General features: G+C 38.6%; 1 protein-coding gene across 8 annotated transcripts in view; it reads right to left on the reverse strand.

The window, feature by feature from the left end:
* Nucleotides 1–17,353, reverse strand: part of CFAP44 (cilia and flagella associated protein 44) — a 118,173-nt gene that overhangs the window by 85,821 nt on the left and 14,999 nt on the right. For 7 of the 8 annotated variants that reach the window (XM_019981280.2, XM_070788003.1, XM_070788011.1 and 4 more), the window contains 8 exons: nucleotides 13,380–13,542; nucleotides 11,064–11,166; nucleotides 9,129–9,345; nucleotides 7,340–7,454; nucleotides 4,156–4,320; nucleotides 1,681–1,836; nucleotides 921–968; nucleotides 225–324 (listed from right to left, as the gene is read on the reverse strand). In XM_019981280.2, the coding sequence (XP_019836839.2) occupies nucleotides 225–324; nucleotides 921–968; nucleotides 1,681–1,836; nucleotides 4,156–4,320; nucleotides 7,340–7,454; nucleotides 9,129–9,345; nucleotides 11,064–11,166; nucleotides 13,380–13,542 (1,067 nt within the window). Of the gene's footprint in view, nucleotides 1–224; nucleotides 325–920; nucleotides 969–1,680; nucleotides 1,837–4,155; nucleotides 4,321–7,339; nucleotides 7,455–9,128; nucleotides 9,346–11,063; nucleotides 11,167–13,368; nucleotides 13,543–17,353 lie in introns of those variants that run through there. The other variant, XM_070788016.1, reaches the window with a different exon arrangement.

Here is a 17,353-nt window from a genome sequence, read left to right on the forward strand (position 1 = left end):
AATACCAAGATGAATGGTATTTTCATGAGTAATTTATTGATGTATCTTTTATATCTCACAATAACCAAGGCTGCTATATTCTGGGCCCTTCCCCTCTGCAAAAACTTACCTCATTAGTATCAGGAGGCTTCCCTTTTGGAAAAATTCTCAAATGCCTTAATCAAACACATTTTAAAATGTACTGAAAATAAAACACAAAAGGCCGGATATGAGTTCTTACTTACAGTCCAAGCCGGTAGTGGCCATGAGATAAGTGACAGGAGAGACAGCCAAAGCTTCAATGGCTCCAGAATGGAAGGAGAACAGGCATTCTGGATCTTGGGTCTGATAACAGAGAGATTCTATTAGAGTCCAAAGTCAGGTTAACATAGAATTAAAGCCAAGTTTAAAGAAATGCAAATAGAACTCTGTATCATGAATGACTTCATCTGAATAGAAATAAGAAAAGGCATTATAAGACAGCAAGAACGCTGAAGTTCAGAATTAGGAGAAAGAGAATACTGGCTTTACACTTGATAGCTGTGTGATTTGGTACAAGTAACTTCAAATGCCGGTTTCTATTTCTTCATCAGTAAAATGAGATGATGGCAACTGCCTCTCTACAAAACTGAGCAGTTGAGAAGATTATTTGAGATAATATACGGTAAAATGTCAAATGTTTATGAAAACTATAAAGCACCATAAAACGTTAGCCATGGTCATTGCCACTTTTCCTGTAAATTTTTTAATGAGATAGAATCTTTTTCATATTTTTATGTAAAATCATAACGAGAGAAAGACACAATATAAATTCTTTGGATATGTTGAGCAAGTTTTTGATGGGAACAACAAATATGGAGAAAGATAAGTATCTTTTAAAGAAGAATAATGACTATTTTACTATGAGAGTTTGAAACAAATGATAAAAACAGGCAACTTACAATGTTTGAAAAGCTAAGGTCAAGCTTCCATATGGCTCCATTGGAATCCTAAAAAATTAAATACTCAATAATATATTGTTCACCATTTTGAAATTTTATCAAATTAAAGGATTTTCTTTTTATGATTTCAAGGACCAACAATACCAATACTTACATATATTTTAAAGTGTGATCGAAATTTAATAATAGCAACCACATAATAAAGCAATCTCATAAACCTTGTAGTCAGTTTAACATAGTAAAAATGCTAATTGGTTTTCTGTGTATAAAATATAGGTCAATTAAATATTAGGCTTCCCTGATAGCTCAGTTGGTAAAGAATCCACCTGCAGTGCAGGAAAACCCAGTTCGATTCCTGGCTTGGGAAGATCCACTGGAGAAGGGATAGGCTACCCACTCCAGTATTGTTGGGTTTCGCTTATGGGTCAGCTGGTAAAGAATCCACCTGCAATGCGGAAGACCTGGGTTTAACACCTTGGTTGGGAAGATCCCCTGGAGAAGGGAAAGGCTATCCCCTCCAGTATTCTGGCCTGGAGGATTCCATGGACTGTATAGCCCATGGGGTTGCAAAGAGTTGGACACAACTGAGTGACTTTCACTTCACTTCACTTCTAAATATCAGAATTCAGGGAACTCTTCATTATACTAGCAATAGCAGTCTTGATAGTTCTGTGGATTTACAGTGACAGTAAACTATAATACTATGTTAATTTTATGTCCAGATAACTTTAAAGAGCAAAGAGAAAACGGTGTATCTTACCTGAGCCAACCAAAAGTTATTTCCAACTTCATTCATTTTTATCATAGAGAAGAGTTTGACATTTTTATCTACTTGAAGTTCATTAATGGGCTCAATCTCTAGTAATCCAGTCTCATCTATAACATCAGCAGTGTCTATAGTCTCAAAATCCCATATCTTAAAAAATAAGAAAATACCTTAATGAATTAGCAGTTTCTGAATATGTATTTTCTAAGTCAGAATGGATATATTTTCTATGCCAGGAAAGACCCCTATTTTTTCAAGTCATTTCTTATTTCATGAAAATTAATGATGAGTAGATATAATTAAAACACCAGACAAAACCTAACCTCTGAGATTTTACTCTGAGAAATAGTGAATTATCATAATTTCCTCTTATTTATGGAGATTAGAGAGAAAAAGTCCATTCTGAATAAGAATTCTAGTTTGCCCAAAGTAAACTTTATTTCAAAGTTTCTATTAGGTCTTTCTGCATATAACATGGCTGTAAGGAATAAATGGTTCGGTCATTCACTGAAACATTATGACAAGCCTTGTATTATATTAGACCCGTGGGACCCTAGAAAGGAGACATAGATCTTTTTGCTGATGATTCAAGAACAATCTTCATTAAGCAGGGGGAAAAAAAAAAAGATGTAGGTAATGTCTTCATGAGATAATGTTTCTCTTCCTTACCATGGATTTAGACTATATTATTCAGGTAACAACTGTTGTTCTTAGGATAGACGACCAAGAGAACACTGGGGAAGAAGGAGGGAGCAGTTTTTAATGTGGTAGAGAGACTCGGAGGGACTTCCTCTGGGAAATGCCAAAGCCCAGGCTGGATGGTTCTACAGACACATCCTGCTACATCATCCTAGACTCAGCAACTCAGACTTGGGAAGGACTGGTGTTGTTCCATTGAGTACCCTCGTGGAGGAGAGTCCCAGATCCTAGGGTCAGACTAACTCCTGGGAGTTGGAGTGGGTTTTTCCTAAAGGGAGAGAGGTAGAGATTTACAATATAAAAGACTGACGAGATGAGAGTGAGCTTTGCAAAGGGGAAGTAAGCTTAGAAATTAGTGATGGCCATGAAGGAATCCTCTGTGAAGTATCCAACTTCTCTCGAAGTTTTCCTCCACTTGGTATCTTGATGTATTTGGGGGTGACATATGCTTTGGAGGATAGTGAAGGTATTGTGTAACATAATAAAGGACATAAAAGATTATCAGAGAAATGAGCATAACAGAACAAAATTAAACTTAACAGGGTTCAAAGAGGCAACGGTAAGAGGACAAACTGTGGAAGACATGGCTGTAATATATTGTCTGAGCCATAAGTAAGCTCAGTAAGTGTCAGAGTAACCAGATAGTTGGAAAAAAAAAAATGGTCTTACTCCTGATAATACCACTTCCTAAAGAATGTCCCGAGAATACTACCTTAAGAATATTTTCTTATGAAAGGCCCAAGAAGAAACGCATACTGAGGGGACCGCAAAGTAAACCAGAAGCCTGCAGGCTGGCCAGCAACAGCAGGGTAACTACACCTGGGGATGGGAGAAGAGGTGTGACAACAGCCAGAAAGACCGAGATGCAGGAGCAGTGTCCCTGATTAGTCCTGTGGGCAGGACGGTGTCCACGGGTGAGGACAAGCACGTTCATTAGTATAGGGGGTGGCGGAAGGGGAGCATCCATTGGCAAACCCCATCAGCTCACCTGTGTATTCCTAACTGGTAAAGTCAGTATAAATAAATAAATAAATGTTTGGCCTTGTTGTCCCTAGAAAGTGACCCATTTATAATAGGTATTTTGGAAGGACATTGGAGTCTGCTGTTAACATTGTGCTAATTCATTTTCCGAAGCGACTATTTCAACAACAGAATCAAAATAACAAAAGGTCCCCTCAGAAAATTTCAGTGGCAAGATATTAATGAATGTTGACTAGAAGTTACATAGACAGTTGGATCATAAAGAAGGCTGAGCACCAAAGAATTGATGCTTTCGAACTGTGGTGCTGGAGAAGACTCTTGAGAGTCCCTTGGATTGCAAGGAGATCAAACCAGTCAGTCCTAAAGAAAATCAACCCTGAATCTTCACTGGAAGGACTGATGCTGAAGCTATAATACTTTGGCTACCTGACACGAAGAGCCAACTCATTGGAAAACACCCTGATACTGGAAAAAGATTGAAGGCCAAAGGAGAAGAGGGTGGCGAGGATGAGATGGTTAGACAGCATCACCTTCTCGATGGACATGAGTTTGAGCAAACTCCAGGCAATAGTGGAGGACAGAGGAGCCTGGCATGCTACAGTCCAAGAGGGTGACAAAGAGTCAGACATGAATTAGCAACTATAAATCTACCACAAGAGAAGCATTACTTAAAATGAGTTGGCCCTTCTTCAAGTGACCTTTGTGAGAAATAAAAATTTGATAAAACCCATAGGGTCATCTACAAGACTTTGATGCAGGTGCCACTGTTCAAGTTTAGAGAAAACTTACCCTAACACATCCATCTGACCCAATGGTAATGACTTCGCCCTCGTCCAGCATTATCTGGTTAATGGGACCCTGGTGACAAGGCTTGCCTGCAGCTCGACTCAACTCCACTTTGATGTGGCCTCCTTCCCAAAGCAGCATGTTGCCCCATTCTGACCCTGAGAGCACCTGGCAGGTGTGAGGAAAGGAAAGAATGTACTTGAGACAGAAAAACATATATATTTGCCTCAAATAGCTAATGAGAAATGTTTAAAGATTTTTCCTGGTTATGAAAATAAATTTTTCTATTTTTAAAACACGAAAACACAGCAATGAAAATTCACTACCCCAGAAACAACCACTTATCACAATTTGTAGTTTTACATAATGATGTCAGGCAGTATGTTGGTGGTTAAATTTTCAAACACATCTGCAGATTTCTTTGTATATCTCTTAAGGACACAACCCAGGAGTGGAACTGCTGGGTCAAAATTTAGAGATATGTTTAAAGTTCTTGATAGATGAGAGTGATAATAATCAACTGTTATATAAGATGTTTGATAAATTGTGAGGCCATTACTGCAAATTATAGCAGAACAATAACCAATTTCAAACAAGGACAATGATCTGGAACCACCTCACATTAATGCATTTAATCCAGCACATCCCAAAATATGTAGCACCAAACACCAACTCTTAAGATAACTGAACTACTATTACATAGTAAGTAATACTAATTGAATATTGACTCCATGCCAAGCACTGCTTGAGCACTTAACACATGTTATTCTTTAATCCTAAAAACCATATGAACTAGGTACATTTACTGAGGATACCATGTGCAGTTGTACAGGTTGGGCACAGTTTTTCTCATTGGCACAAAGAAACCACAGGGCCAGTAGAAGTCCTATTGTTATCCCCCATCTTACAAAGTAAAAAAAAATAAAAAATAAAAACGGAAGCATATTAATTACCTTGCCCCAAATTACCCAGGAGTCAGGGTTCTTAACCAGGCACTCAACTAACGCTGCCTCAGTAGACATATGCTAGGATAAACAAAGTCAACCAGTTTCTTTTCTCTAGAACCGCTTGGAAGCTTTAATACAGAAGTGTTCACTGGGAATCACTGTAAGAAAGTTTTAGGTACAAAGGAATTTGACCAGGAAAGTCTTATTATCAGAGAGCTTCTGTGTAAAAGAATACTGCATGAAATGTCCTTTGGGGAACTCTGATCTAATTCTTTCCTGCCTGCTCGAGTACTTGGCAGCCCCATGGCCCTCTCACTGAGAGTCACTTACGACCTTACTCAGTCTTTTTTTATTTCTCCAGCCTGCCTATTATCTATTCTATCTGTCGAGCCTCAGCCCACTTGTTTTTCTTTAGACTTGCTTTTTTTCTGTCCAGTAACTAAAGCCACCCAAAGTCACTGAAGTCTATCAACTCACTCCTTTCTGAAATGTCACTCATGTCTAGCTTTCCTTTTCCATTTGTCCTGAGGAGAGTCCAGACTCTCATCATCTCTTCTTGGATAAAAGCAGTATCTTCCTCTGAGCTCATCTCCATGACTCCATTTTCCTAACTTGCTTGGCATTTTGTGGTCAAGCTTATAAATAACTTTTTCCACTTGTATCTCTGCTCTTCCATTGCTTAATAGTTCTGCCTGACCAAGTCCTTGTACCTTAGGAGCCCACCATACTTTTCAATCTAACTTCCCACTCCTTTCCAAGATGAGTGCTCCAAATTAATCCGGTAAATATGTAATAGTGAAGTCACTCAGTCGTGTCCTACTCTTTTTGACCCCATGGACTATAGCCCACCAAGCTCCTCGGTCCATGGGACTTTCCAGGCATGAATACTGGAGTGGGTTTCCATTTCCTTTTCCAATATTTACTCTTAACTTTAACTATTTCCTTTTGTGGCTCTCATTTAAAATGACTTCTTTTCTCCCCTACATCTACACAAACTCTACTGAGCCTTTTCAAGATATATCTCAAACCAAGTTTTTAATGGTCTTTATCTTAGCCTAATTCTTAGCAGAATTTGAAGCTAGAATGATTTATCATCATCTTATAGGTTTAGATATATAACTAATGATTTAGCCAGCATCCAAGGCTTTTTATTTCCTCCCATACATCATTATTTCAAGTTGATAATTTTCCACTAGGCAATGACTAGACCATTTGGTTTCTCAGAGTAGTATTTGTATATTGGCGCTTTCTTATACTTGAGATGATCACAAATACTATATAACCCACGTCTCTTATGTCTCCTGCATTAGCAGGTGGATTCTTTACCACTAGAACCATCTGGGAAGCCCACAACTCAACCCACTAGAAAGCCAAATACAATATTAATGGAAAATTTATCCTACAGGCAACATGTCTATAAGTTTTATAAGAAGAAACGACTAAAATAATAGGTTAAAATTGCAACGTTGCACTGATATTTTTAAAATGGATAACCAACAACAGCCTACTTTGTTGGAATTCTGTATAGCACATGGAATTCTGCTCAATGTTACATGGCAGCCTAGATAGAAGGGTAGTTTGGGGGAGAGTGGATACATGTATATGTATGGCTGAGTTCCTTCACTGTTCACCTGAAACTATCACAACATGTTAATCGACTAACTAAAACAAAATTAAAAGCTTTTTTTTTAAAAAAATTGCAGTGTTGCAGATATCACTATAAAGTGTCTCAATCTTCCTGAGAAATAGTTAGTGAGTGAGTGATAGTCACTCAGTCATGTCTGACACCCTGCAATAATCTGGTAATAAAAACAAAAGCTGTAAGACCCAGTAAACCTTTGACCCAGTAAATCTTTTAACCTTTGACCCAGTAAATCCTCTTGAAGCATCATGGCAAAGAAGACAGGCGGGAGAGAAACACTATAGACATTGCAACTCCATGACATAATTAAAATTAAAAGTGACAAGTATGTCACTACATTAATACATGAAAATGCCGGCATACTTCCTATGTACATATAATATTTGTAAAGACAAAATGATATGTACATGTGGACTAGTTTCACAGAATTAAAACTGATAATCTGAAAAGGCAAAATTAAATGCTCATTATATTTACAATTATAGTATCTGTTATTGACAATATTGGCAATGCTTTTTAGACTGTATAGCATGCTTTCATGCATGTACATCACTTCATTTCATTAATTTCATTATTGTAGAATAACAGCTGTACTCACCTTCCCATCCGGGAGCTCCATGTAACCTTCTATATCAGTAGTGGCTGTTTTGCCAAATCGACCCAGTGAACCCTGAAGTTTGAGGCCAGTGAATGTTAGAGCCATTTCCCAGAACCTGCAAACAATGAGAGATTAAATGTACTTAAAAGAAATCTTACTTTAACTTTAATGTCAACCATTTACATATTTAAAAGCCACATATTAGTTCATTTATCTATTCATTCAGTTCATTTGTTTTAAGCATCAACCACCTGTCAGGCAAAGCTCTAGGCAACATGAATTCGGCATCAAGCAAAATAGTCCAGAAAGAAAAAATTTCCTGCCTTTGTCAATCTTACATTTCAGAGTTGTGTTGTCCTATGCAATAGCCATACGTTTGACTATTTTTATTTAGATTTAAAGTAGTTAATATTAAATAAAATTTAAAAATTAGTGTTTTATTCAGACCAACCAGTTTCAAGAATTCAGTAGCTGCATGTGGCCAGTGTCTCTAGACTGACCAGCACAGGACACTCCCACCCTGGAAGAAAGTTCTACTACATAGTACCGCTTTAGAAGATGTAAATATTTTCCAAAAATTCTAATTTACTTGCTGTGTAACTTTGAGTAATTTTCTTTATCACATTGTATCTTCATTCTCTTATGTGTAAAATGAGAATATTATTTGCACCAACCTTATGAAATTGTTGGAAAAAAACTCTTAGAAGAGTGTCTAGTATACAAAATCAATAAATATTAAGTTACTAATATCTTCTTGTTTATAACCTAAACAAGTGAATAGTCAGAATGAAGAAAGTTATGTTGAAAAAAGAATCTGACCTACCAACTGGATGTAAAATAGATAATGGACAGTATTAACAAGTTAATAATATGAAGCCAAGAGCCTCAACAATCAACATCCTTCTCAGAGGCTGTGGTAGGTCCTTGACCATATATTTCCATTTCCTCTGCATTTCTTTTTATAACACATCACACATGAAATCCTTTAAAGTCTCTCTGTCTCCAAAGATATAGTACATAGAAAATATACACTTTAGTAAGCAATAGGAAAGTTAAAAATTTTCAACCTATAGTTAGCAGAGAGCTAGCTGAGACTTCTCAAGATTCAAAAACCTGTTCAATTATTCTATATTTTAAAAAGACCAGTTTTAAGTTGGAATAAAAAGAATTTAGGATAGATTATTTCTCATAAAGAGACACTGGAAGCAAGTTATGGGCAGCTTGAGAGTAGTGCCAGAAGGTTGTTAAATAAAAGGCAAAAAATCATTCCATCCTGAACAAAGAACAGTGTGTGATACAGTGAAAATACCCAGATATCAGAGACCAGGAATAGGCTCTGCTACCATTTAGTATTAAGAGTCAGGTGTCAAGAATATAACTCTCTGTTATAACTCTCATTTCACAAGTGAAGACTGAGTTCAGAGACATCAAAATGACTTGTCCATCATACAGAATCACTTCAACACACTGAACAGTGGATCTGAAAGCACAGTATGAACTTGGACACAGCACACCAATGTTAGTAAGACATTACACAAACTCTCTCAGGAAGTGAAGCCTATAAGAAGGCAGCAGGCTAAATTCAAAGCCCTTCTTTTATCTATGCTGTTTTCAGTAATAAAATCTCCATAACCAACTAGAAAAGTTGCAGTATAGTTAGTTTTCAACATAACACATTTAAAAAGTATCCTAATGTTAACATCAGCAAAAGTTGTCTCCAGCTGATCAAACCTCTTAGAAAAGATCCTAACGATAAACGACCAGCATCTGTATCATGTGCGCAACCTACTTGATGTGGCCTGATCCCGAGGTAGTGAGCTGCTCGTCATCTTCAGGATTGAAAGTAACCTTAAAAACTTCCTGGGAGAAAGCTTTTGTCCTCAGTAGAGGCTTCTCTTCTTTCCAGTTCCAGATGGTCAGGGTGTGATCAGGGCTGCCACCGACAGAAGCCAGCAGGGTACCATCGAAGTTAAAGTCCACATACGCATAGGCCAGATCAGTTCCATCTGAAAGGATGAGGAGATGAATGGGAGTCTAATAACAGAGATAACATTTCATTTTCAAAACTGTATTATTTCCAAAATAAAAAGGCAAGAGAGAACACCCGTCGTGACGTGCATTGGTGGAAGAATGTCAAGAATCCCATAAAGAAACAATTTCAAAACCATTCATCACCTCTGGCTGGAGAACGTATTACATGATATGGAGGGAAAGGGTAAGCGTGAAGAAGTCTTAATCACATTTTGCCTGAGAAAGATGCATTGAGAATATATTCTATTTTATGAAGCAGGGAAGACATGTTAGAGAGCATGTCTAACAAAAACATGTTAGACAGCAGAGAGAAGTCAATTTAAAATCTGCCACTGAATTTTTCACAAAATAAAAATGATGACTCTCGGTTTCTGGTTATGCATGTGAGGAGCTAAGAAGTTACCATTCCATCCTAACAACAAGTAAAAAGCTGAAAAGATGAAAAAATCAACAGTTCTTCTTGAATCTGTAAGACAGGGAAGAAACGGGGGCAAAGCCCTGCCCCTGAGAACGGAGAAACCGACAGGAAAATATAAGAGATACTCAAGTCACCACAGCAGAGACTTCCAAGCAGAAACAGCCAAAACAGCTTGAGGAACCACTGCCTGGCAATAAAACCTGAACTCTGATTGCAGGAAGCTCATTGTGGACAAGTCTGGGAATTAAAAACTCCAGGGGAACCAGTCACAAGGTGGCCCCAACAATGTTGTGAGATTTATCTCCAGGAGCTTGACTAGATTCCTAAACTAAAAATCTCCAGAGGCTTCCAACAGAGGGAGGGAGAAAGGAGCCATTTTGAAATACCCCAGAGTCCTCTGGTCTTAATAAGGTCTGCCCTCAGGGGAAACTCATTAACTAATTAACCAGAGCCTGAACAGCTGGGGTTTAATCAGCAGCCTAACTGCCCAGCAGAAGGAAATATCCAACCCAGCCCACTCTAGCCATCCTCTCCCACCTAAGCTGGGAGAAAATGCTGAGAAATGTTTGTGAAGTTCAGAGTTCAGAGGCATAGGCTCACCAAAAAAAAGAGACCTAATCATAGGACTAAAGAATTCTTTCCTTCCCCCGCAACCTACCATCAGGTTACCAAACGCCTGTTTACCACAGTTCTTTTTACCCAACACATCGTGTCTCGCTATTCAGAAAAAATGTCAAGGCATATACCAAAAAGCAAAAAAAAAAAAAAAAGACAACTTGAAGAGATAAAGCATTCATCACAACCAGACATGGCATAGATCCTGGAATTATCAGATTGGGAATTTAAAACAACTATAATTAATATGCTAAGAGCTCTAATGGATAAAGTAGCCAACATTAAGAGCAGAAGAGCAATGTCAGCAAAGAGATGAAAATCCTAAGAACCAAAAAGGGGATCATCCTTAATAACCCGAGTGGGCCTCATCCCATCAGCTGAAAGCACGTAGAAGCAGAACTGGGGTTTCCCCAAGGAAGAACTTCTGCCTGAAGACATAGAATCAATTCCTGCCCAAGAATTTCCACGCTGTGAGTGTGCCCTACAAACTTCAGATCTGCCAGCCCCCAATTATATAAGCCAATTCCTTCAAATAAATCTCTCTTCTCTCGCAGACCGGTTCTGTTTCTCTGGCAGACCCTGACTGCTACAGTAATGTGAGGTCATCTTGAGAATTCTGTTCACCTTAAACATGAGATATTTAAAGATTCTAAGACTCACCTTGAAGAATTCTATAGGGCCTCATTGAAGGATATTCATAAATGATTATCTTTGGGAAAACTCCTTTTTCTGCTACTGTGAAATAAGTTTTATTGGGGTGAACCTATAAAAAACAAAAGGTCACTCAAGTATTAAAAGGGAGATTTTCATATAAATTGTTACAAGTATTCAGAACCTGTTACTTTATAATTGGTTTATTAGGATCTACTCCAACAGAAAACTCAAAGCTGGACATCTACTAAATACTTGACAGTGGATATAATTTAAACTGAGAACTAGAAGGGTACGCACTTAAGTTTTACTTTGATTAATAGAGTTGTGTTTAACTCTACAATTTTTTAAATTGCCATCTGAAGAGCTAGAACGGTGGGTCTCAATCTTTAGCAGGCATCAGTATCACAAGAAGGGCTTATTAAAGCGCAGACTGCAAGCTTTAGCACTGGAGTGTCTGAGTCAGTAAATTGCGGCTGAGATCTGAGATTGTGTATTTACACTTCTATCAGTTGCCCAGGTGATGCTGGTGCTGCTGAATCTGGGGGCTGCTCTTTGAAAACAACTAAGTCAGACTGTTTACCTTGCATATAAATCAACCTAGCTTCTTGAATAGAAAATTCATGTCTCAGAGTAAGCTGTGTCACAATTTTTTAAATTTCACCTAACCAGCAATACATATCTCAGTATTTCAAATGATAGCCATATACATTGGATGGAATCGTATGTTCATTCCTGTTATTTCTGTTCATTGACACAAATAGTTTATCCAGGGAATATTTACTGTATTTCCTTTGCATCTGACTTAGAGATATTGTATCTTTCACACTTTCAGTAATTTTACATCCATTTCTTCACAGCAGGCTCTGCACTTGTTCTGTCTGGTCTGCTCACAACCAGTAGGAAGCGCAAGGGAAAGATTAGATGTTCAGATCACGATCCCTCTAGAAACCCTCTTGAGCATCTCATAGGGAACTGCTGCTTGTATGAGCCCCACATCCTGTCCATTTCTCCTCCTTTCTCTTTCCCTGTGAGGTCTCTCACAGATTAATCTCAACAGATGCCCTTCTCCTGATACCAGTGACGCTGAGAGGACCACTCAGGCTGCCTATTACTGGTGAGAACAGATCTGGGATGCCTATTTTAAGGAGCACAGAGTAGAGAAACAACCAAGAGAAAAGCCATTGCTATTCAGAGGTCAGATAAGATAGTTAGAAAGGTATTCTTTTGATGTGGCCACTAATAGGGTCATTGGCCACCTTAGTGAGGTGACAGGAAGAAGACAGCAGAAGTTCAGCTTTGAGGGAAAGATAAAAAATCAGGGGGGTGGGGCTTCTCTGGTGGCTCAGTGGTAAAGAATCTGCCTGCCCATGCAGAAGAAACGAGTTCAACCCCTGATCCGGGAAGATCCCACATGCCACAGAGCAACTAAACCCACGTGTCACACACAACTCTTGAGCCTGTGCTCTAGAGCCAGGGAACCACAACTACTGAAGCCCAGGTGCCCTAGAGCCTGTGCTCTGCAGCAAGAGAAGCCACCACACTGTGAAGCCCACTCAACACACTCGAGAGTCGCCCCTGCTCTCTGCAACTACAGAAAAGCCCGTGCAGCAATGAAGACTCGGCATAGCCAAAAATACATTTTTAAAATTATATATTTTAAAAAGTCAGTAGGTAAAGAGAATACATGGTTAAAAGGGTTTTTTTTTTTTTTTTTTTTTTTAAATCAGGGCTTGAGGCTTTCAGGATCTTAATTCCCCAACGAGGGTAACCAGTGGACCCCCAGTGAAGTCCCAGAGAGGGGCCTTTTAAAATGAGAACAAGTTGATTTAATAGTATGCTTTCATGCTGAAGATGCCCAAGGAGGTAGAGGGTGAAGATACAAGAGAGAAAATGACTAATGGAGACAGACACCTGGGAGGAAGGAAAAGACAGACTTGAAATCACACATCTTTTTGTCGACTACTTGAAATTACTGAATAGACAATTATACTTCATCTCCTAATGTTCAACTCTATACTTGCATTTTATCTGGCATTTAGCTCTAATTATTACATGAATTACCACTCATGTTATTCATCTTGGTAGGAAAGTCACTCAACCTCTATTAACCGCATTTCCTTATCTGCAAAATGAGATGACGATATTATTAATATCAATATAAGTAGTGTAATATTGCCTGGAGCTAATGTCAGTGAACATAGTGGTTGTAATCACGAATTGAAAATGCCTTAGAATAAAGATTGCTGTGCACCTCATGCAATCCCATAAGACTCCAAACGAACACACAATTGGATTTTTTTTCCTAAATTACCAAAGGCATACCCCAATGACACCAATTCCTATTCCACTGCTACTTCGCAAGTAGGTCTGTTCTTTGGTTTTCAAATTCAGAAAAATCAAGTGGTTCCCAGCTATGTACATCACGGTATTGCTTTCCAGAAGTTGTAGGTTGGCCCGCTTTCTGCAGTCATAACCAAAGGAATGTCTGTGGGTAAGTTGCTAAGGAAAAGAAGTGAAACAAAGTAACCATGGGGGGTGGGGGGTGGGTAAGCAAGGAAATAAATATATTTTTTAAACCCATACCCTTAGTAGCTAAATTTTATGTGAAACAGTTTTTTAATGTATTACTAATGTAACCTTATTTTTTAATTAAGTGAAAATTCTCATACTCTAAGTTAATTTAATTTTCCTAGGAAAACCCTGAAAGAGCATTAATTTTATTTAATTTTGTTTTCAATAAAAAATAAAGTTGAACTTTCAATTTGAGTACTATAGGTTTCCCTCATAGCTCAGTCAGTAAAGAATCTGCCTGCAATGCATGAGTCCCAGGTTCAATTCCTGGATCAGGAAGATCCCCTGGAGAAGTAAATGGCAACCCACTCCAGTACTCTTGCCTAGAGAATCCTATGGACAGAGGAGCCTGGCAGGCTACAGTCCACGGTGTCACAACAGTCGGACACGACTTAGTGACTAAACCACCACCAAGGACAAAGGTGCTCCCTAAATAATTTCATTTTCCTCTCTCCTGCTAACATTTCCTTTCTGTATCACTAACCAGTATACGCAGGTATATAGATGAATGTGTGTGCATTTATGCTATAGAGTATAACTTCATTAATTCAAAATAGGTTTAAAAAATTGAGCTGTAAACTATTTTCAAATGTACATTGTTATTATACTCAAGCTCAAATTAATATAATCCAAAATATGACTATAATAATTAAATGAAGTCAATCTATTAAAAAATTATCATTTGCAAAGAAATATATTACATAGTGTAACTTAAATAGATTCTTATTTTCCAAGAATTCATTGCTGACCATAGAAGTTGAAGGTTCACAGGACAAGTATCTATTTTTTGAGCCCATGGTTTTCTTTGTAATCTGATTTTAGATGATTCCTCATATTTTTTAGTAAATACTTTCAAAAAAAAATTATACAGAGATTTTAACAAGAGGATCTGTAGGATGTTAAAAAATGATCAAATTTTAACTAGTGCGATTTGAATTATGAAGTATAAATTATAACAACAAGTAACTATAGATATCTCATTGCCTAATAGTTAAATTGAAAAAGAGAGAGAAAACATTTCAGGGGCATTTGTACAATAAAAAGGAATTTTATAAATTTAAAGACACAAATGCCTAAAATGGAATCTTATGTAGAAATGCAAATGAATATGCAATCTAAGATCTAGATGAAACTATTCTTGCCTTATGGAGAATACCTGGGGCTGCCTCACAAATAAAGACTAGAATCTAACAGAGCCTGGTTTTTGTTATTGTTCAGTCACTCAGTCGTATCCAACTCTTTTTGACCCCACGGACTGCAGCATGCCAGGCTTGCCAGTCCTTCACCATCTCCCAGAGTTTGCCCAAACTCATGTCCATTGAGTCAGTGATGCCATCCAATCATCTCATCCTCTGGCATCCTCTTCTCCTCCTGCCTTCAATCTTTCCCAGCATCAGGGTCTTTTCCAATGAGTCACTTCTTCACATAAGGTGGCCCAAGTATTGGAGCTTCAACTTCAGCATCAGTCCTTCTAATGAATATTCAGGACTGATTTCCTTCAGGATTGACTAGTTTCATCTTCTTGCAGCCCAAGGAACTCTCAAGAGCCTTCTCCAGCACCACAGTTCAAAAGCATCAATTCTTCAGTGCTCAGCTTTCTTTACAGTCCAACTCTCACATCCATACATGACTACTGGAAAAACCATAGCTCTGACTATATGGACTTTTGTTGGAAAAGCGACGTTTCTGCTTTTTAATACGCTATCTAGGTTTGTCATAGCTTTTCTTCCATGGAGTGTCTTTTAATTTCACAGCCGCAGTCACCTTCTGTGGTGATTTTGGAGCCCAAGAAAATAAAGTCTGTCACTGTATCCAGTTTTTCCCCATCTATTTGCCATGAAGTGATGGGAATGGATGCCATGATTTAGCTTTCTGAATGTTGAGCTTTAAGCTAGCTTTTTCACTCTTCTCTTTTCACCCTCATGAAAAGAGTTCCTCTTCCTTAGTTCCTCTTCTCTTTTTGCCATTAGAATGGTATCATCTGTACATCTGTGATTGTTGACATTTCTCCCAGCAATCTTGATTCCAGCTTGTGCTTCATCCAGCCCAGCATTTCACGTGATGTACTCTGCACATGGGCTTCCCTTGTGGCTCAGCTGGTAAAGAATCCACCTGCAGTATGGGAGACCTGGGTTCGATCCCTGGGTTGGGAAGATCCCCTAGAGTAGGGAAAGGCTACCCATTCCAGTATTCTGACCTGGAGAATTCCATGGACTGTATAGACACTCAGACATGGCTGAGTGACTTTCACTTTCACTCTGCATATAGGGCTTTCCAGGTGGTGCTAGTGGTAAAGAACCCGCCTGCCAATGCAGGAGACACAAGAGATACTGGTTCTATCCCTCGGTCAGGAAGATCCCCTGGAGGAGGACACAGTAATCCACTCCAGTATTCTTGCCTGGAGAATCCAATGGACAGAGGAGCCTGGCGGGCTACAGTCCATAGAGTCACAAAGAGTCAGACATGACTGAAGCAACTTAGCACGCTTGTACTTACTCTGCATATAAGTTAAATAAGCAGGGCGACAATATACAGCCTTGACAGAGCCTGGTATGGGGCAGGAAGTTCTGCCTACCCTCCTTTTCCCTCTCCTTAATCACTGCTCTCACCTTTCCTTCTTCTTCCTCTCTTTTCCCTTTTCCCAGATACCAGTATAACATTCTAGAGGGCTAGAGGTACATCTGTAACTATAAAGGGAGAAATGAGGTACAATCACCTCACTAATTTGGATGTTAGTAGAGAATCAGAGACATGCTCATTAATCTAATATTATCATCTATGATTTCAAGGGGGAAACTTTGCCTTGCAGCTGCATGGATTGAGAGCCCTTTCAAATGCAGAATGGGTAAGACTGTATCTTCCCAGACACTCTTTCTAAATCAATCACAACCTGCTTGAGGGCAGAGACTGCTTCTCATTTATGTTTCCTGGAATGCCCCCCAGAGTCTTGAACCTATTAGGCTAAATGAATAAATGAATGAATGCATAACTAGAATCTGAACTCCCCCTTTTAAACCCAGAAGACAAGACAGTCCATAAGCAGAGCTCTGAAAATGTAAAAATGTGTTCTGATACATCTCCAACTCCCTTGTGTTTTACTTCATCCTTTCTTCTGGCATCTTTTAACTTCTTACCAAAGGCTTAGGGACTTCACTGTCTGTCCATAGCCGCCTAGGACCTCCACTTTAAAATGGTGTTTAAACACTATCTTAAGTTCTGTTTAGTGTCTTTTACAAATTATGCTGTGGTTTAGGTGATATTTTATATAGCACACATTTATTGATTGATTTAGAAGACACAAATGTTAAATCTGATATATACAAAGAATTTTAAAAGTACCTGGGGAACACATGACAGCTGAGTTCTTGGAGCTTCTCACAAGGAAACAGAGATTATTTGTTCAATCTCCAGAGAGTAGGACATAGTCTAACGCAGGACATCCATAAAGGCAGATTTTGATTCAAGATCTGGAAGAGCTCTCTAATAATGGAAGCTATTCAAAAATGGGATCAGCTGCTTTGTGACTACCCTGGTTTTGAAAGTGATCAAGACAAGCCCAAAGCTTATACATTCACTCATCCAGCATGAGTAGAAAGGATTCATGCACTGATTCAAAAGTCAAGATCTCTCTGGCTCCCTGATTTATAAACTCAGCGTCTCTCTCTAAAACAGAGATCCTTGTATTCTGAAGCAGCAAGTCCCTAGTGTTGACATCCAGGAGAAGG

This window comes from Bos indicus, chromosome 1 (assembly GCF_029378745.1).
Source record: "Bos indicus isolate NIAB-ARS_2022 breed Sahiwal x Tharparkar chromosome 1, NIAB-ARS_B.indTharparkar_mat_pri_1.0, whole genome shotgun sequence".
In the NCBI taxonomy this organism is placed as follows: domain Eukaryota; kingdom Metazoa; phylum Chordata; class Mammalia; order Artiodactyla; family Bovidae; genus Bos; species Bos indicus.